Source organism: Numida meleagris, chromosome 4 (genome assembly GCF_002078875.1).
Source record: "Numida meleagris isolate 19003 breed g44 Domestic line chromosome 4, NumMel1.0, whole genome shotgun sequence".
In the NCBI taxonomy this organism is placed as follows: domain Eukaryota; kingdom Metazoa; phylum Chordata; class Aves; order Galliformes; family Numididae; genus Numida; species Numida meleagris.
In genome coordinates this window covers 96777892-96798354 of record NC_034412.1, presented here as the reverse complement: position 1 = coordinate 96798354, position 20463 = coordinate 96777892, and the positions used below count along the sequence as shown (strand labels likewise).

General features: G+C 51.2%; 1 protein-coding gene across 4 annotated transcripts in view; it reads right to left on the bottom strand.

Moving 5' to 3' along the window:
* The window catches only part of EXOC6B (exocyst complex component 6B), a 248811-nt gene continuing 229098 nt past the window's right edge, over window positions 751-20463 (bottom strand). For all 4 annotated transcript variants that reach the window (XM_021396671.1, XM_021396669.1, XM_021396670.1 and 1 more), the window contains 2 exons: window positions 10263-10375; window positions 751-5615 (listed from right to left, as the gene is read on the bottom strand). In XM_021396671.1, the coding sequence (XP_021252346.1) occupies window positions 5489-5615; window positions 10263-10375 (240 nt within the window). In that variant the 3' untranslated portion in view covers window positions 751-5488. The remainder of the gene's footprint in view (window positions 5616-10262; window positions 10376-20463) is intronic.

Here is a 20463-nt window from a genome sequence, read left to right as displayed (position 1 = left end):
AGCCCATGGCGGTGTCCCATGGAGGCTGAGCCCCTGAGATTTCTGTGCTGAGATTGCCCAGTTTGCTGGTTTTTAATTAGCATGTGTCATGTTGATTTGGTATCACTTTAATTTCCTAATCAACGTGCCACATAGTCAAACATCTTGCATATCCCAGTGCCAACGCTGGGAGATATTTGGGGAATCTAATATCTTAATGTGGTTAGGGCCAGAAAAAAACCACTAATATAATCATCATATTGCAAAGGATGATAAATACCATGAAAGTAAATATGCAGCGTGAGCGGGCAAAAAGATTCCCCATGGAAAGCTAATGCAATCCCCTCTGCCTTGATGAAGTGCCTATTATCTTTGCTCTGCCCTCCAAATCTTAATTCCTGCTCAGGATTACTTCCCCCATCTGCAGATATAGATGTGATCAATGAGAGCAAAACACACGTTCCTTGAAGGTGGCTGCTCGACGCTTGGGTTTAATCATGTGTGTTTATGCAGGAAACCAATTAAAATAGCCACAGAATTAGGCAAAAATTGGCTTTGGCCCCCAGCACGCCAATGTGATATGAGGTACGAGACCCAGTGGGGTGATTTTCCCTGGACAGTCCATGCAAACAGGCAGCAAACCTCCCCTGGCTGCACCAAGGGATGCTGAATTTGGCCCTTTACATGATTTGGGATTCTTTTTCTGGATGAGGTGAAGGCAAAGACAGTGTCTTTGCAGCAGTAACACAGCCACGTGAGCACAGGCACTTATTGAAACAGTTATATGCTGTATTGTTTAATGGAAGTTACAATAGGATAAATGTACAGTCGAAGTCAACATGCTAATTTCTAACGCAGTTTAACCTGTAAACCATGCAGTCCATTTTTCAATCAGTCAGTTTTTGTTTGTAATCAGTAGCTCTGCTAGTGAGTTTTAAGGAAAAAAAAACGTTCCCTTTAAAGTTAAACCTAATTTACTAATTTCTCCCCTTATTGTGCAACGACTTGTGCAAAAAAAGCTGTCTTCACCACATCATTAGTTTACAAAATCAAGCTCTTCCCCCTCAAAAATTGAGAAAAGGCAACAACACAAGCAGCCAGTGGGCACCAAGGGATGGGATGGCAATGGGAATTGGGATGGTGATGGAGACTGGGATGGGATTAGGATGAGGATGTGGGTTGGGATGGCGATGGGGATTGGGGCTGGGATTGGGATGGTGATGGGGGATGAGGTTGGGATGGTGATGGGGATTGGGGTTGGTGTTGGGATTGGGATGGAGATGGAGACTGGAGTTGGTGATGGGACTGGAATGGTGATGGGGATTGGTGTTGGTATTGGGATTGCGATGGTGGTGGAGCCTCTGGTTAGGATGAGGATGGGGATTGGGATGGCAATGGGGGTTGGGGTTGGTGTTGGGATTGGGATGGTGATGGGGGTTGGTGTTGGGACAGAGATGGTAGTGGAACCTGCAGATGGGATGAGGATGGGGATTGGGATGGCAATGGGGATTGGGGTTGGGATTGGGATTGGGATAGTGATAGAGACTGCTGTTGGGGTTGGGATTGGGATGGTGATGGGGGTTGGGGTTGGGATGGCGATGGAGTTTGGGGTTGGTGTTGGGACTGGGATGGTGGAGGGGACTCGGTTTGTTACTGGGATGGCGATGGAGTTTGGGGTTGGTGTTGGGATTGGGATGGTGGAGGGGACTGGGTTTGGGATGAGGATGGGGATTGGGATGGCAATGGGGATTGGGGTTGTTACTGGGACAGCAGTGGGGACTGGTGTTGGGACTGGGATGGAGATTGGGACGGAGATGGAGGAGGGAGTGTTCAGGCCAGAAAAAGCCAATGGATGAGTAATGCCATAAAGAACCACAGTTCCCAGGGAAAACGATGCAGGACCCAACACTGCTTGCAGAGGCTGGGGACAGAGGCAAGAGAGGGGTTTGAAAGCCAAACAGCAGCATCATGGGGAGGTGAAGGGAAGCAAGACATCCTCTGCCCCCACATTTGGCATTTTTGGGGTGAATCCTTCCCCAAATAACATCCTTTGCATGCACAACTTGTCCAGCTCAGCGCACAGATGGATCCACCTTGAATGTGTTTGTGCTGAAATTTATTGTCAGGCTTCAGCTCCCAGATGAACACATGGAGTCATGCTCCAGTGCTACTGGGGTTCACGGGGTGCCTGCCCCAACCCTCCTGCTTCCAAAGCAGCACAAGGCAGCCAACCCTTCCCCAGACTGAATGCCACAGACACAACACACAATGGGGAACTGCTCCCACGGAGGATAGGGTCATGGCTGAGCTTAGAACAAAGTGCAAAAACCTCCAAGAGCACTGGACTCCAGCTCCAGGAAAAGACAGAAATCTGCTCCTCTCCCTCGCATGCACCAACGCTGTTCCCCTCATGATCTGCTCTGCAGCTCAGTGCCTTAGAGGTGTCCCAGAAACTATTCCATGGAGGTTTTAAGGAAAATAAGAGGTGTGGATGCGTCTCAGGAAGGCAAGCTTTGTTTTAATTTGGTTTTCTTCTTCTTCTTCTTTTTTTTTTTCTTTTTCTTTTTAATCCACTGGTGCTGAATTGCGTTTGCCAAGCTGGGGGGAGAGGGAGGCTCACCCACTCCATACTACAGCCACTGCTTTAAAACCTAAGGAACGATCAATGTATGTACATGGAAGTGTTAATAGCAGCATTATTTGTTCCGGGGGTTGCAAATTGATGGTTAAAGAAGCAGGTTCTGCTCCTGCCTCCCCCCAGATCACAAATTTATAGCAACAACCTTTCCCTCATAAGCAATACCATCCGTATCAGAGGATACCAGTCATTAGTAAGAGATTTAGAGGGGATTTTAAACGTCTTCCAGGGCTTTTTAAGCAATCTGTTTAAAAGATTAATTTTATTTTGAAGGGATGGAGCTGCATCTCTCGGAACAAAAAGTTAATTAGGACCAGAGCACCAAAATTCCATTTTTCATGCCCGTGATGTGACTTGTGGTTAGGTGCTTGACCTCCTGAAATCAGAAACTCCCTGAATCTGATGGGGCTGGGCTGGGCTTTCCCAGCAACACATCCCAGTTGCTGGCCCCACTCTCTGGAGCAGGGCTCGCCCTGAGCCACAGCCACTCTGGGATATCTAATGCAGTGCAGGAGCTGCTCCTTGGGGAAAAAAAACAAAACCCAAATTCCAAGCCAGGAGCCGGCTGCTTTCCCCAGCTCATGGAGGTGATGCTGCCCAGTCCTGCTCCCTTCTCCCTGCTGGAGGGAAATCCTCAGCGTGCAGAAGGCACCTCCTCATCCGGCAGCGACGTCGGTGGCTGAGAAATGCTATTAGAAATTGGGTTTGACAGTCTATCCTCCCACTAATAAAAACTGGAAACGCCGGAGTGCTCTATTTGTCAAGCTCGCTGATGCTCTGTTACGCCGTCGCCAGCATCCGTAGCAGCGTGATTCTGAAGTGTTTTAAAGTGCTTGTTACTGGATGGCCCTTCACTGAGCGCCTCCCTGCTCCTCCCACCGTTGGGTTTTTGCTTCAATCTCTGAGCTCTGTTGCTCAAAGGATGCTCAAAGCAGATGGCCCCACCTGCTTCTGCCACCGCTGGTCCCCTGTCACTTGGCCCTACTGGAGGGTCCCCTCAGTTGGGTCACATCATATGGTTCCTTGCCGGCTACACAACTGTCATCCATCTGCTTCTTTTTCTTCCTTCTTTCTTGTATATATTTCCAAGAGGCATTAAGAAAGTACCCTCCAGTCCCCTCAAAGAAAGGAGCCATAAAGCCAAGTTCCAGCTCTTCCCTTGTATTAATGGAAATAGTGCACTGGTCGTGGTGGCTAGAGGCTGTGGTGATGGGACAAAGCCCCACGAGCTCATTGCTTGGCAATGTGCCTATTTCAGGGTTCACATACCCTTCCCCAAAGGAAATCAAGGGAGTATGGCCGAGGAACGAGGAGGGAAAGAGAAGCACCACTGCTTCGTGCATCCAGAGCTGGAGTGTGAATGGAGCAAAAAATACAACGCCAGAAGTGCTCGTGGGCAGAAAGCAAAGAGCCCAAATGTCCCATTCTGCAGCCCCAGCCGGGTGGCACAAGGACAAATCCTGCCCCTGTGCAGCTCAGGAGCCTGCAGCATGGAGCTGAAGAGGAGCATAGCCCCACCAGGGATCCAGAGCCACCCAGCAGCTTCCATAAGTGGTCTGAGAGCCAATGGCCTCAGTGTTAGAAAGGGCCCTGCCATGCACAATGAGGATTTGAATTCCCTTGAATGCAGCGTCAGGGTTTGGTAGTGGGGGAAGCGGCTGGATAAGCTTTCACCTGCGGTAATGAGAGTCAAAAGGGGAATGAAAAGATAAGGGCAAATGTCCCTTCTCTCTGTAACCTGAAGCCTGGGATTAACATCCTGTTGATAGCGTGACGTGGTCCTCAAAGGCTGCCTTGATTTCGGCAGATGATGTACGGGCACCTCCGGAGCACAGAGCAGAGCTCTGTCGTTCAGAGCTGGGCTGCTGGGGCACAATGCTGATCCAGGGGCACCTCCTGCACCCCACGTTTGGGGGACGTCCCCAAGTTGGAGGGGTGTGCGGGAGGCACAGGGACGTGGCACCGTGGCAGTAGGAAGGGAGGATGGGAAAGCAGCACGGCAAACCAGCAAGGAAAGGAAAAGCAAAGCAGACTGCCTGTACTCTTCCCTTCCTGGCACCCAGCCCAAACCATCCCCATAGGGCACCCCGATCTCTCCTACTCCATGCAACGAGGCAGCTCTTGAAGCCCTTTTGTACCCAGTGCCGGGCCACAAGACACCACCATGTCCCAGAAGCAAAGCTTGGGGTGCATCAGCTCTGAGCGGTGCCACCACGCACACCAAAGGGTCACAGCCCCCTGAAGCCACCCGTGACCCAGGGTGGCCATCAGCCCTTATGGCAGAAGGGGAGAGAGGCTGAGGAATCACTGCCCCTCCTCCTGCACAAACCCAACACGCGTGCTGGCAAGGCAAGCTACTGAGCGACCCTCCCTCTGAACTTTGAGCAAAGCCCATGAGAAGAACCTGAAACCACGACTCCTCCCTGTATTTCTCGTGATCCCTTGTTCTGCAGCTGAATAACTTAACGAAACGAAGTCAAACCAATTCTTTGAATTTGGCTTACCAAAAAAAAAAAAAAAAAAATTAAAAAAAAATTAAAAAAAACACCCAACCCATACGCACACACACACACACACACACACACACGAAAGAAACCAACCCAACCAACCCATCGTTTGGGTGTGAACTTCTCTCTCAGGCTTCAGGTTTTCCCGTCGCTTTACAAACCCCTGAAAATAGGAGTGTAGAATGGTGACTGCTGACACCACCTCCGCTCCACCAGCGTGCCACCTACCTGCCCCGGGATTGCTTAACAACGTTTTGTGTCACAAGGGTGGGTTTCATCCCTACTATACAGGAGAATACAAAAATACATCTGTTCTCTTTGAAGAAGGATCCCAAGTCCGGGCGTGTGGAAGGCTGTGGGTCCCTCACGAGTGGTGGCTGTTGATGAGGCCGCGGAGCTGCTTGGCCACTGTGTCTATCAGCTTCTGCTTGTCCCGCTCGTTCTTCCGAAACTGGGCGAAAACGTTGTTCTTCCGGCTTGTGTCCCGCATCCTGCGCGGAGAACAAAGAGGTTACGGTACACGTGGTGATGCTGTGGGTGCACCAAGAGAACCTCGTGGCTGGTAGAGCGAGGAGGTGATGGTCTGTAGACCTGTAGACCTGTAGATCTGTAGATCATCACCTTGGGTGTAGCCCCAAGCTCTATCCGCCCCATGGGCCAACCCCAGCTCGTGTCACCTGCCTCAAAGCCAAGGCACTGCACCAAGCCCGAGCCCCAAACACCTCTCATCCTTCCCTTCATAAAATCATAGAATGGTTTGAGTTGGAAGGAACCCTTAAAGGCCATCTGGTCCAACTCCCCTGCAGTGAACAGGGACGCCCACAGCTCCACCAGGTGCTCATAGCCCCATCCAGAATGTCCTTACGTGTTCCAATCTCTTTATGTGGTAAACGAGAGTGCTGTAATATTAGGAGGGCCGGGAAATTAAAAAAGTTAGCATAAAATCCACAGCGTTAATGATTCTTTTTGACATGGTGCATTGCATGCGGCCAAGAGATGCAGCTTTTGGGGCAGCCTTAAAGTTTCAGACTCATGGACTTGACACGATGTTCAAGGAAGGAATCCAACACCGGTTCCCCCAGTTTACAAACCTCACGGAGATTTGTATTTCCTTCAACTGCATCGATCTCCATGAGGTCCCCAAGCCCAGGACCAACACGGCAGAGTGCTGGGACAAGACCAGAACAACACAGAATCAAAGGGGTTGGAAGGGACCTGTGGGGATGATCAAGTCCAACCCCTGACACTGGGGCAGCTCCATTCCTCTCCGGCATGCAAAGCTCGGCGTTCATGCACGTTTGCATTCGCAGATGCATTTTGGGGGCCAGCATCTCATTGCATGGCTCAAGCAGGGCGTGTGCTGGGTAGCAGAACCACCCCATAAGGGTCAACATCAGCAGAGCCTGAAGGCATGGGGCTCCAAGCACGCAGCCCACTGGGTTGGAGCCGGCAGCGCTCTCCATAATACCCCAATTTGTAACCGGTTTTCCCGGTAAATCAGATCTGGCAGAGGCAGATGGCTTTGGATGAGCCAGATCCGCCTGTGTTTTCAGCTTTGGGTACCTCAATGAAGCATAGAGTGACCGGGACACGGAGATGATGGGCCCTGACAGCACGGCACTTTATCAGATTGAGGGTTTTGTGTTATCAGAGCACAAAACAAACCTCTTCGAGCCCATTTAACCGATTAAAAAAAATATCTACGGTTTTCCGTGCTTCAGTCTTCATAAAAAGGAGCCAAAGGGAATCTGAAGTGTTCCAAAAACCATCCAGCTTGGAACTGAAAACACGATAACCACCTCATCCCAAAGGCTAATTGGCTATAGTTACAAGTGCCCAAAGGCACAGGATTACAGTCGAGCTGCTTTCCCAACAGTAACCAGATAGCTTGGAGCAATTTTATTCAGCAAAATAAGCTGTTTTTTTTTTTCTTCCTTTCTCTTTACTTATTCATTTTTTCTTTCTCGGCTGCTCCCCTGCAAGAGCCACATATAAAAGAGGGATTTTGGAGTCGCACAGATTACAGGTGCTGCTGCATCAGGAATTTTGGCAACTGCCACCCTGCTGCAGGACACCACTCCTCCCTCAAACACCTTCCCATGGAGCTCTGAGCTCCATCTCCACCTCAGGGGCTGTGCAGGGACATCAGCTGTGCTGGAAGCAAACCTGGACCTTGAGAAACCTCCACTCATGGCCATCCATTGGCAAAAAAGCACTGAGTTTCTGCCCGGTGATACCCATAGGTAACACACGGCATCCTCTGCCCTGGCAGCCCCAATATCTCACGGAAGATGCCCAGGTGCAGATTTATTTCCATGAAACATTTCTAAAGAACCCCATGTTTTATGCAAGGAAATCTTTGGGTGTCTTGAACGACTGGGAAGGAGTTGCAAGGAGAAAGCCATCGGGTTGGGGTGACAAAGCACTGCTGGCAATGCACTGACCCCATCCCAAACGGGATGGGACAGGAGCTGCTGGTATCTCCCATGTGGATCTGGAGGCACCAAGCTGCTACCAGCCCCACTTCCCCGGAGAGGAACTTGCCTGCAGAACACAAAGTCCTGCAGCAGCTACGGGTGTGTGCTTCCCCACTGTGTGCAGTGGGCATTTCCCACCGACACCCAACTGTCACCCAAGGTGTGAGGGATCTTCTTCTATAGAGAAAAGGGTTACAAAACTGCTGGGTGCCAACCAGCTGCATTAGTGCTGCTGTCAGGGAGCAGGGCTGGGGCGCAGCGTGTTTGCTCAGGGCTCATGCTGCTCGTAGAGCAAGAGCAAGCCTGTGCCCGTGCATGCCTGCAGGGATGGAGCAGGGTGCAAAGGGCTTCTCCAGGTGATGGTGTCAGCACGAGGGGCTCCCAGCAGGTGGTTGGGTTGGGAGGGAAGCTTGGAGGCACGGGGCCACGGATGGAGAAATACCCTTTAGAAAAGCCAGGTTGATCGTAGACTCACAGAATTATAGGATGGTGTAGGTTGGAGGGGACCTCAAAGATCATCTAGTTCCAACCTCCTGCCATGGGCAGGGTTGCCAACCCTCTGATCAGGTTGCCCAGGTTCCCATCCAACCTGGCCTTGAATGCCTCAAGGTATGGGGCACAGCCTCTCTGGGCAACCTGTTCCAGTGCCTCACCACCATCACAGGTCAATATTGGGGTGCCATGTGCCAGCCTCATTCTTCTCCATCCATGGGCTACAAGAGCTGGGCAACGTGATTCCAGACAGAGCCGTGCATCCCAACACCAAGAACAGGTTGGAAACAGAGGCAGATCTTTGGGGGATCCACACTTTTGTGCCTGCAGAGCCCCAGGACAGCTGAGGCCGGTTGTGTAATGCAGTCCCTCTGTGCTGGCCCAGGAATTAAAAGTAAGAGGAAGGGAAAGAGAGAGCTCAATGCTGTCCCCACCCCTGTCAACAAACACCGCCTTCAATAGAGCCAAGCTTTGTTTAAATTAATCTATAAGAAAAAAAGAAAAAAAAAAAAGAAGCGAGGCAGTAAAAGCTCCTCTTTTAGTTCTAATTAGTGCATTCGAGACGATAGAGTTACCAGAGGGAACTGTTTCAAAGGCAGCTTGCATTTAGATCATTTAGTGCTCCATTTAAATCAAACAATAAAGTCACTGCAAGGTGAGGGTAAAAGCCCAAGCAAGCAGCATACTTACACTCGTGATATCCTACGGGAGATGTGTGATTAGGAAAAGAGATAATCATGAGAACAAGTTACACAACCCGGCTGCTTCGTGTCCAAACTTTCAGCTTTTTTTTTAATCTGTTTTAGGGATAGCTTGGAATATACCTCACACTTTTACACCACGGAGGGGGGGCTGCAAATGTACTGCAAATAATGCAACGCATTGCATGATGTACACATAAAATATTGCTAGAGTGTATAAAAAAGCTTTGCATAGACACAGTGCTCCAGTGCAGGCCCTAGGTGCAGACTGGCAGCCTTTGGGTGCTGTGGGTTGATGTGAAATGAGCCATCCCCATCCGTGGGAAGGGAGGAGGTGCCGCTGAGTGGACTGCAGACAGCACAGACCCAGTGCCAAAGCCTCGAAGTGCTCCAAATTCAGGCTTCTAAAGGCTTAACCCCAACACCAAACTGGGCATCTCCTCCTCTGCATGCAACGGAGAGAGAGAGGTACTCCAAAAAACAACTCAGATTCCACCCCAGGATCTGATTTCACGTTAAACCTCACCAAAACCCAACCGCCAGCTCATACATCCTGCCCACTCCTCCATGCCAGACCCAGCGATGGAGTGGCCATGGAATGAGCTGCTTGGGAAATGAGGAATGATTATTTTGGGCTTGTTACTTTGCTGTCAGATCAGCTGGTGAGGTGCGATGGACGCAAAGGGGCAGAGCAGGGCTGATCCTCCTGCTGAGGATAAGTGACCCGGTGAGGACGAGTGACCTGGTGGCACTTGCCTCTATTGGCAGGTACTTGCTGGAGGGGTTACCAGGGCAGTGAACCCCACTATTTGGGACTGAAGCCAGCATGCTGCTTCCATGCCCGAGTTCACCATGTGGGCTGGGATTTTCCAAGTCTGGAGTTTTTGACTGTGAGCTGCTCAGAGCGTGGATTGGGCTCACAGGACTGCCAAACCCTCCCCTCTTGAGCTCCAGGGTCCATCTCATATCTGCACAGAGGACACACAGAGGTGACCACTGGGGTCAGCTGCTTCTCGGCACAGCTCCAGGGCTGGGGCTCAAGGATTGGCTTGCACATTACCTCCTGGGGCAAGCACAGGCTTCAGCGAAGCTCAGATTCACCCTTAGCAGAGAACGTGTGTCCTGTCCTCTCTAAGAGCCTTGGAGTCACCTAAAGATATTGCCTCCATCCCATAGCTGGGCTTTTAGCATACAATCCCCTCGATGGAACCAGAAAACAGGGCTATAAGTGCCTGCAGGATGGCCATTTTCATATGATTTTGGGGGCTAGCCTGAGATGCTAGTGGAAGCCCGTCACAGAACGAGGAAAACTCTGCCTAAGAATGCAGCAAAAATAAAAGACCTTAACCAAATCAATGCCTCTTGATAGAAAAACTGGAGCTTAGCGGGATAAAGCAGGACTTTGTTAGCACTCCCACTGCTCTGAAAGCTTCATCTGGGGCTGCAAAGTGTCGGGGTCTGCACTCACTTCTCCAGCAAGACGAGGGCTGTGGTGGGGTTCACCCGGAGGTACTTGCAGGTGGGTTGCCCGTAGTCAGCCAGGTATGTTGACCAGTCCCACTGGATGAACAGATCCAGGAGCTGCAGGGAAAAAAGACAAACAAAAGTGAGGTGGTGAGCGAGCAGGTGGTTTATCTGAGTCATGGCAAAGGTCCTGGGCAGGTGGTGTTAACCAGAAAAGCCATGTTTTGCGGTCTTAACCTCCTTTAGCCATACTGCATGCACGCTGTGCTACCCTACTGGAGGGTATGAAGACTGAGACACCCCAAGGAACTTGCTGGCAGAACCCAAAAATAGCTGTGATGCTCTTCATCAATGGGATTTCATTGGGATTTCCAAGGGCAGCAAACCCAAGGGAGAGCTCCCGCATATCCCACACCACAGTGGGCTCACATCCTCCCTGACCTCTGAACACTGCCCATCCAGCACATCTGGTGGTGTCATGGTGGTGGGGACGGGCTGCTGGTCGGACTAGATGATCTTAGACATGTTTGCCACTCCAAGATTGAATCAAAGAATAGAATCATAGAATCGCCAAGGTTGGAAACGACCTCCAAGATCACCCAGTCCAACTCACCACCAGCACAACCCCGCTAAACCGTGTCCCCTAGTATACCAGAGGTAATACTGGAGATACAGGAAGAGAATGAATGGAGGCATTTACCCATGGTTTTTCCTACTTCTCAGCAGTCAGTGGGAGTCCCAGCTCTGTCAAGAAGTGGTTTTCAAAAACCTTGGTGCAGATGTGCTTAAATCTGCTTTTTAAGGTTATAACAGGGTCTGTTGTGATAGGACAAGGGGCAATGGTTTCAAGCACAGAGAGGGGAGATTTAGATTGGATATGAGGAAGAAGTGTTTTACAATAGGTGAGGCACTGGGAGGTGTCCCAGAGAGGAGGTGGATGCCCTGTGCCTGCAGACACCCAAGGTCAGGCAGGATGGGGCTCTGAGCACCTGATGGAGCTGTGTGTGTCCCTGTGCACTGCAGGGAGTGTGACCAGATGGCCTTTAAGGGTCCATTCCAACTCAAACCATGCTATGAGTCTATGTTTCTATGACAGCGCTTGTGTTTTTGGGTATGGACAGATTGAATCTGAGACGTCCTACGCCACGATGGGGAAACGTGGGCGCCGCTGGTTTAATACCTTGGATTGGCTGGGGGTTAATCAGCAAAAGAAATGAAAAAACCAAACCAAACCAAACAGGAACGAAGCATCCATTCAAACAGAAGCCAACGATCCGGAAATCTACGCAGAACGTGCGTAGATTCCATCAGATCTTCAGATGGAAGCCACCAAAACCCAATCACTCCCCAACGCGAGACCATCCCAAAGAGGGGCCATTCTGCACTGTCTCCACGCTCGGTGCAGAAGGGCAGCGATGGAGGGGAACGCGCGGCTCATGACAAGCGGCCACGGTTCCCCCTGTCCGTGTGACCGCTCTATTGTGGCTCAGGGCTGCCAAGCGCCGACGTCTTCATCGGCGGCAGCCGAGCGTCCCGGCGCCCGCCCCGCGAGGAAGGGCCCCGCGGCATTGTCTGCCCGTGGCCGTCCCCAGGCGAGGCGAGGGCCATAGAGGGCTCATTGTGCCCGCGTCTCCATGGTTTTCCTGGAGGCTCCAGCGCTGTTTAACAACGCAACCCGCCCGGCAAAGACGGGGATTTGGCTCCTCGAAGACCTCAAGGTACAAAACAAAAATGTGCAACAAGATTCTTTTTGACTATGTAGGTCAGGGCAAAGAAAAGAAGCTGTCGGGAACAATCCCCCGCGCTGGCGGGGGGGAAGGATTAGCCGGGACCTCGGAGGGCTCTTCCAGCCCGCGGTCCCGGGCGGCTTTGTGCTGCAGGTCAGCCACAAACCAGGGCTGCACGCTGTTGGGAGTCCTTGTTTTTTTTTTTCCAAAGGGCACCCTAAAGCTGCAGCCCGGAGTATGTGCTCCTTCCACCCAGCGCTGCGGGGCCAGAGCTCTTCCAGCAGGTCTGCCCTGCTCTGGGCACAGCTGTAGGGGCTGCATCCTTCCCCCGATGCACAGAGGTCCTTTTGCTGTGGGGTCTGAGTGTGCCTTTAGCGATGCATGGAGAATGGAGCACGAGCTGTTTCTGATGAAAGTGCGCGGCCGGCCCATCAGGGAGCCAGGCAGCAGTTCTTGGGGGCAGAAATAAGAAGGTGAAGGTTAGACGTGGGTTATGGGAAGATTAAGAGATAAAAGCACGAGGGGCTGTGATAGACAGTATGCAAAGGCACCGGTGAGGCTGCATCTCAAGTGCTGTATTCACTTTTGGGCTCCTCGCTACAAGAAAGGCATCGAGGCACTGGAGTGTGTCCAGAGAAAGGCAGTGGAGCTGTGAGGGGTCTGGAGCACAAGTGTGATGGGGAGTGGCTGAGGGAATGGGATGGGTCAGTCTGGAGAAGAGGAGGCTCAGAGGAGACCTCATGGCTCTGTGCAACTGCCTGGAAGGAGGCTGGAGCCAGCTGGGGGTCGGCCTCTGCTCCCAGGTAACAACTACAGGACGAGAGGTGATGGCCACGGGAGGGTTTGGCTGGATATTAGGAAACATTTCTTCTCTGAAAGAGCGGTCAGGCGCTCGCACTGGCTGCCCATGGAGTGGTGGGGTCACCGTCCCTGGAGGTGTCCAGCAACCATGGGGATGTGGCACTGAGGGACGTGGTCAGTGGGCACGGTGGGATGGATTGGGGTTGGGCTTGGGGATCTCAGAGCTCTTTTCCAACCTTCATGACTCTACGATTCCAAACAAGCACCGTCCTAAACACAAACCCACCCAGGCTGGACCGTGGAAGGGCCACGCTCCCCGCACACCAGCTCCTGATGCTGGTGGATGGATTTATGGCTCTGTGCCTGCACCCCTTCTGCTGGATGCTGTCAGCACAAGCAGCACCAAGGGTGCCCGGGGCCGAGCACCGCGGGCGCTGCAGGGCTCAGGTCGGAGCCTGGGGAAAGAGGTGCTGCGGGAGGGAGCTGTCTCCGGGCGATTTATCTGTCACATAAATGCGGTTTTATTGCTTTTACTGTTTAAACTTTTCACCTCTGCTGCTAAATCTGAATGACACCAGGAAAAAAAAAAATAATAATAATAAGGAAAGGAGAAAAGCGTCTGCACGGCGGCGCTGGGCAGCTCCACGGCTGCAGCCGCCTTCCAGGGGAGATTCCAAATAAAATATGCAAATACCATTAATTCTTCAAACCAGAGTCTGCTCTTCAAGGCTATAAATCAAAGTCGACAGCTCGCACACTGGGGGAAAGGAAAAGAAGAGGGGGGGGGGAAAAAAAAGGAGCTTTTACTGCGGCGATGGGGAAATGCAATGAGCTCTGAGAGCTGCAGACGTGCTGCACAAAACACACATTTTCCATAGGAGAGCTGTTTGTGTTCCAGCGTGTGTTTATAAGGAATGGCGAAAGGCAGAGCGGTTTGAGTGCGGCTCCAAAAGAAAGGTGCTGGAAAACAATCTGGTTTTATGCATTCACACACACACACATATATAGATTTAAAGCCCCAAGCAACACGGCTGCACTGGGAATGCAATCCGGTGCCTACGTCACCGTGGGCTCCGCACAAACCTGGGAGGTGATGCACGGTGCCTCGAGCTGAAAATGGTGGCAGGAAAGGGAGATTCAAGGTGAAAAGCAATGCACAGAGTAGAGACTCAGGATGACATTGCAGGGCTGAGCTGACACGGGACCATGCGGCCCCGAGAACCTGTCCCCACCTCTTCCCACTAAGACAGAAAGGCCAGGAACCACTGCAGGACAGATGAACCTTCCCTGACTTCAAGCAACACCTGGCTCTGCTAACTTTTTCCCCTTCAGAACGGATGACACAGGTATTTTCAATGCCTGCTGGGTGAGAGACACGCATCTCGGCTCTGTTACAGTGCCAAGTGCCATTGCTGCCTCTGCTATCGTGGCTACGTCTTCCCCTGTGCCCCAGCCCCGCTGCTTTTTAATATCCTGACTCTTCCAGGCCAGGTTCATGCTTAAACTGTTGGTATTTATGAAAATAGATTTATAAAATAGCCATTGCTAGAGGCAGGCTGGCACAAGTCTCAAAGCTACGCAGTAACCAGATGGTGAAAGGGAAACCAACCCCGTCCTGAAGAGGAACTCTCCCCTCGTTTCAAGGTCTACAGAGGTCAGCCTGAAACCCTTCATCCAGTAAAAACACAGCATCCCCCACACAAACATCCCTTCCCTTTTTATCCCCTGCGATATTTACTCTCAGCAATGGGAGAGAGCATCAAGAAGGCTTGAACAGCGCTGTCCAGAGCATCAGCAGACCCACCACCAATGATGGATGGGAAGCATCCAAGAAAGAATCAAACCACCCTATAAAAGCCCAGTTTCGGGGAAATCCCACACCCCTTTTAGTCCTTTTCCCTCTGCTTTTCTGTGGTGCACAGCTCGGGACCTGTTTGAACAACCCAAAATGCAATTAGCTCAGGTTTCTCACATCAAGCTTGAGCTCGGGCAGCTGGAGTTAACATGGTGCATCTTTGGCCAGGAGACAGCCCGGCGTCTGCAGGAGATGGGCTGGGTGGTGCCTGCAGTGGCTGTGGGATGTCCTTGGTGGGGGGTTTTGTGGGGATTCAGACCAATGCCCCAAAAGTAACACGCAGGAGATGGCTGTAACACACATCCAGCACAACCTCATAGAATCATTACGGTTGGAAAAGATGTCTACGATGGAGTCCAACCATCAAACCATCCCCACCATCCCCACTAACCACATCCTTACATGTCTCTTGGATGCCTCCAGGGATGGTGATTCCACCACTCCTCTGGGCAGCCTGTTCCGTTGAGTTGTACATCTTCTGCATGGGCGCATCGTGATGTTTTTGGGAGTTTCCCAACTGGAGGCAGCAGTCCTGGCCCCTGCCACCAGTTCACAACCAACTGCTCTTGCTTTGGGGAGAGAAGGAGGGGATATTTTCAGAACCAAGCTGAACTCAGTTCTAAAAAGTTCAGTTACCACGTTCCCTTCTTTTCCTAATAACCTCCAAGTTTGATGCTCTTCCCCTAGCACCACTGCAGGCAGCAAACAGAATGAACAGCCTTGACCCAACACCTTCTACAAAGCAGCCATGTTTCAGCTTGCAAGAGATCACATCATTGGCTTATAAACCTACATCTCTTCTTTAAAAAGCATATTTTGATGACCTGCCACCACAGCTCCATTGCTACAAGATGACAGCATGAGGCTTGGGTCCTACCAGCATCGCAACTAAACCTGCCTGAATGAAGGGACAAGTTGCTCCCAGAGGGACCCAGCTAAGAATATTGAATATCTCCATGAAAAGCAGAAGAAACCATTGGATCCAACCCAGTGCCAAGTCCCTGTTTGCCCATGCCCATGCACACAACCATCCCATGGCTGGCCGCTCAGCCCCTGATGCCAGCCAGCTGGTAACTACAGAGCACAAAGCCCAAGGAGCTTCCAACACCAGCAGCCACAGACAACTACATTCAAAATCATTTATTTTGGTGAGGTTGCAATTATGCCTCGTGGGAAAGTAATACTGAAAGGAGAAAGAAATACTCGACCCCATGGGGAGACGTGGGTTTGGGCAAGAGCATCACGAAGAAGAAAAAGCACTGGGAATTGGAACATGATGTTTGCTCGTTTACTTGTGAAAGACACACAGGGTAAAATCGTGGCCTAAATGAAAGCAGCAGTAGATTTGTCACCGATCTCACTGGAAAGTAAGCTTCTTTCTAAAGAAGGAGTGCAAGGGAGTGCCTAGCACTGCAGTAACCTAATGCTGCACTGGTTGCACAAGCCAACAGGATGCACAAAGCAAGAGATCAACACACACGGAGGCCAGGGGAAGTTGGTTTATCTTAGGTGCTTACCAGAAAGACTCAAAGGAACTAGTTTAGATTGGAGGTGCAGCACTGTCCATCCTGCCTGGGTCTCTCTGAAGACCCAAATCCCTGCAGAGGTCCCACCTGGGGCTGTCTTTCCTCCTCGCTGCTCAGATCGAAGGGGCAGAAAACCAACGCCATGCTCCTCACCTCGCACCTTAGCTGGATTTATTTTGCGAGTTAAGGCAGCAATTTTTATCTTTCCATCTTTTTTTTTTTTTTTTGCTTTTCTGCTATCTGTAAAAGTTCTTGGAAAAAGAACTATGAGAAGAATCTGGAAAGATTTATGGCAGAAGGGACAGTATGTAACAGAAGGAGGTTTGAGACCGACAAAGCCCTTATTTGTCCAGTCTGGGTTATTTTCAGGCTTGTACTATTGCCTGTTTATAGGTCTGCATTTCTTACATCAGGCTCCCAGGGGAAGGTCTCCAAAAAGCTTTCCATGTGCACAGAAAGGTCTTCTGCTTTTCCATCTGCAAATGTTCATTGTTTATTAGGGGGAAAACCTCCAGCTCTGCACCCATTTCAAACTAACGGTGCAGTTGCATGGTTTGACTTTTCTTCTTTTTTTTTTTTAGAAGAGATTTATTCCAAAGGTCTCGTTAAAATCTTACAATCGTGCTGCAGTGTAACCTGAAGGATGCTGCATTTCTGATGCCAGAACTTAGGGCAATAAAAATCCCTTTGGGGTTCAATATGGGCTCTGGGAGGAAAACCCTTCGTCTCCCAGCCTCCAACACCAGAGCACATGAAAGAGTTGGGGAATGCTGCTGGACTTCAACAACATCGATGTGGAGCAGCAGAATCATCGAATCACAGAATGGTTTGGTGGAAGGGACCCTTAGAGGCCATCTGGTCCCACTGCCTGCAATGCACGGGGATACCCAAAGATCCATCAGGAGCTCAGAGCCCCATCCTGCCTGACCTGGATGTCTCCAGGGATGGGGCACCATCATCTCTCTGGGCAACCCGTGCCAGTGCTTCAGAGCCCTTATCATAACGAACTTTTTCCTTATATCCAATCTAAATCTCCTCCCTTTGAGTCTGAAACCGTTTCCCCATGTCCTATCCCAACAGACCCCGCTGAAGAGTCTGTCCCCTTCTTTCTTACAGCCCCCATTTAGATACCAAAAATGCCGCTCTCAGGTCAGCACAAGACCGAAGGGTGGGGACATGGAGGATCAACGCGTCACGGCACGGTGACAGCCTCGAGGGCTCCTGGAAAGTCCCTGCAGCTCCGTCTGTGCGCCTGCTGGCTCTGCTGGGGCAGGACCGTGGCCTTAGTCACCGGCTGGAGTGCTGCGTGCCGGGAAGGCTGGACCGAATTCTAGGGAAATCCCACATCTCTCCAGCTATCGTAAAGCGCCGTGCAATGCCAACTGAAAGAATAACAACGTGCTGCAGATATTCGGTGCAAAAACACGGGCACGGTGATGCTTCGGTTGCGGTGGTAAACAAGTGGATGGGGGTATTTTATGAACAGGTAGAAGGTACACAAGAAAACTGGAACGCTGGATTTATCAGCCAACGTGCGCCCGTAAAAATAATTCTTTATACCCATCAGATTCTTCCTGCAGGTTCGCAAGTTTGCACAGTGCTTGCTACGATGCACTGGACAAAGAGACAACACTGGGCAGCGGCCAAGAGGAAGCAGAAAGTGCCGGGAGCCGCTCTCGAGGGACTGCTATTGAACAACGCCTTGCGTCTCCATTGACAGCACAAAGGGAGATTCATTGCCGATGCAGGGATGTCTCCTGCAGAACATTCCCATGGTTTCTCCTCACCACCCGGTGCCGTGGGGATGGAGGTAACGGGAATACGGGGCAGAAGGCTTGGGAAATCCAGGGCTGCATCAATGGAGGGGTGGCAGCAGGGGAGCAGATAGTGATAGGACAAGGAGGAATGGCTTTAAAATAAAAGAGAAGAGATTTAGGTTAGATGTTAGGAGGAAATTCCCCACTCAGAGGGTGGTGAGGCACTGGCATGGGCTGCCCAGAGAATCATAGAATCATTAAGATTGGAAAAGACCACTAAGATCCCCAAGTCCAACCAGTGAACTCCAGCATGACCACTAACCATGTCCCTCAGTGCCACATCTCCACATTTTTCAAAAACCTCCAGAAGCTGAGGGTGTCCCACCCTTGGAGGTGCCCAAAGCCATGGATGGGGCTCTGGGCATCCTGAGCTGGCAGGGGGCACCCAGCCCATGGATGGGGATGGGTGGGCTCTTGGGTCCCTTCCAACCCAACTACTCCACGGTTCAGTCATCCTACGATTCTATGAAAACACTCAGCCCAGCTTCCTGAGGTTGTTGTGCTGTAGGCAATTATTCTTAGAAGTGATGAGGGAACAAAAGCATTTTGTGGTTTTGAAGTTGGTTTTGCTATTGGTAGAAAACCCCGTGCTCAGTGTTGAGAGATAATGGCTTTGTGCCTTCAGTTACCCTTCGTCAACAGCATACGTGTTCCACCCACCAGTTTTATGGTTTTGTTGCCCTCTTTTTTTTTAACGTTTTAATAGAAAATGGAATAAAATAAAAGAACTTTTGTTACTTATCTACATTAACAATGTGGCCAAAGACAATTCCTCTTCACTCCAGCCAAAAGGATGGACACCCACGGTCTACAGCAATACCCTCCCTGCCTCCACAGTCCGGGCGAGAAAGCCAAGGGATGGTGCCAAAGTGCAACAAAATGATAGAAAATCATAGAATCATATCATAGAATCACAGAATGGCCTGAGTTGAAAAGGACCTCAAAGATTCAACTCCTCCTCAAAGAGGAGTTTCAACTCCTCTGCTGATTGCAGGGTTGCCAGCCACTAGACCGGGCTGCCCACAGCCACGTCCAGCCTGGCCTTGAATGCCTCCAGGGACGAGGCATCCACAACCTCCTTGGGCAACCTGTTCCAGTGCGTCACCACCTTCTGTGTGAAAAACTTCCTCCTAATATCTAACCTAAACCTCCCCTGTCTCAGTTTAAAACCATCCCCCCTTGTCCTATCGTTATCCACCCTCGTAAACAGTCGTTCCCCTTCCTGTTTATACGCTCCCTTCAAGTACTGGAAGGCCACAATGAGGTTTCCCTGGAGCCTTCTTTTCTCCAAACTAATGAAAATGAACGCAAACACACGTGCACGTGGTCACCGAAGAGGTATTTGTATAGGAAGGAAAAAACACATCTTTTGGAGGGCTCTCCCCTGTCTCTTCCCGTCTCGTGCCTTGCATTTTTCCCGTGGCCGGAGCTGCTGTTGGCGCTGGTGGAGCAGCACCTGTGGCTCTCAGCTGACAGCCGGCCCCTGGCTGCCTCTCCAGTGCAACCCCGGGGCTTGCATCAGCAGAAAGGAGGGGAAGGTTGGAAATGGGGATTTACGAGGGGAGTGAGCTTGGTAACCTCTGCTTCGGAGCTTATCGGAGTTGTCCTGCCTGAGCCGTGCTTCCAAATGGGCTGTTTGGGGGGGAAGTGTGAAGAAAGAGCTCAGCTGCAGGTTGGGATGCTTGGATAAGGAAGGAGAAGAGCTAACGAAGAAAAGCACAGAATCCCCTAAATACACCGAGGCTGGTGTATGCCTCCACCATGGACCCTACCCAAAATAACCGCGTGCAGTGACACCTTTCTAGGGGCAAACATCCCAGATTGATGCAGCCCCAGCAAGCAGTGACCGACCTGCAGCATCCCCACAAGACCAGCAAGCCCCTTTCCCAGGTGAGCCCAGCCCCAGCAGGTGCCCAGTAGAAGGGACACCCAGCCCAGTGAGAGGGACTGAGGGTCTCACCTGCCCCATACAGGGGACAGGGACAGAGCTGGGAGCATATGAAACATCACCCTGAGCACTCAGGGTCCCCCATTTCCCCACTGTGACACCTCTCTGTCCCTAAAGGCGTTGCTGTCGTGTCCCCAGCCCCAGAGCCAGGAGCTGGCGCTCACCGGGCACCGACCCACGGGGCCAGCACGCCGCTGTTATTTTTCCTGTTGCTCGGACGATGCCAAGTCCTTTGCGAGCTGCATTTTTTTTTTTCTTCTGTTTACACATTAAAGAGGGAAAATTAAAAAAAAAAAAAACACCCAAAAAACCCAGGTGACCTCTCGCTCACCCCGAGCCGGTCTGCGCGAAGCTGCCGCTGCCTTCACCTCCGCGTGAACTTTCAGATTATCTCAGACAAGATTCACCTTGCATTGAACTTGTACCCCGCGCTGCAGCACACAGTCACGTAACATTGATTAAACATTACGGCGCAACGTGGCTATAAATTTAATGAGCGTTATCGGCGCGCTTCCTCCCCGCGTCCTCGCG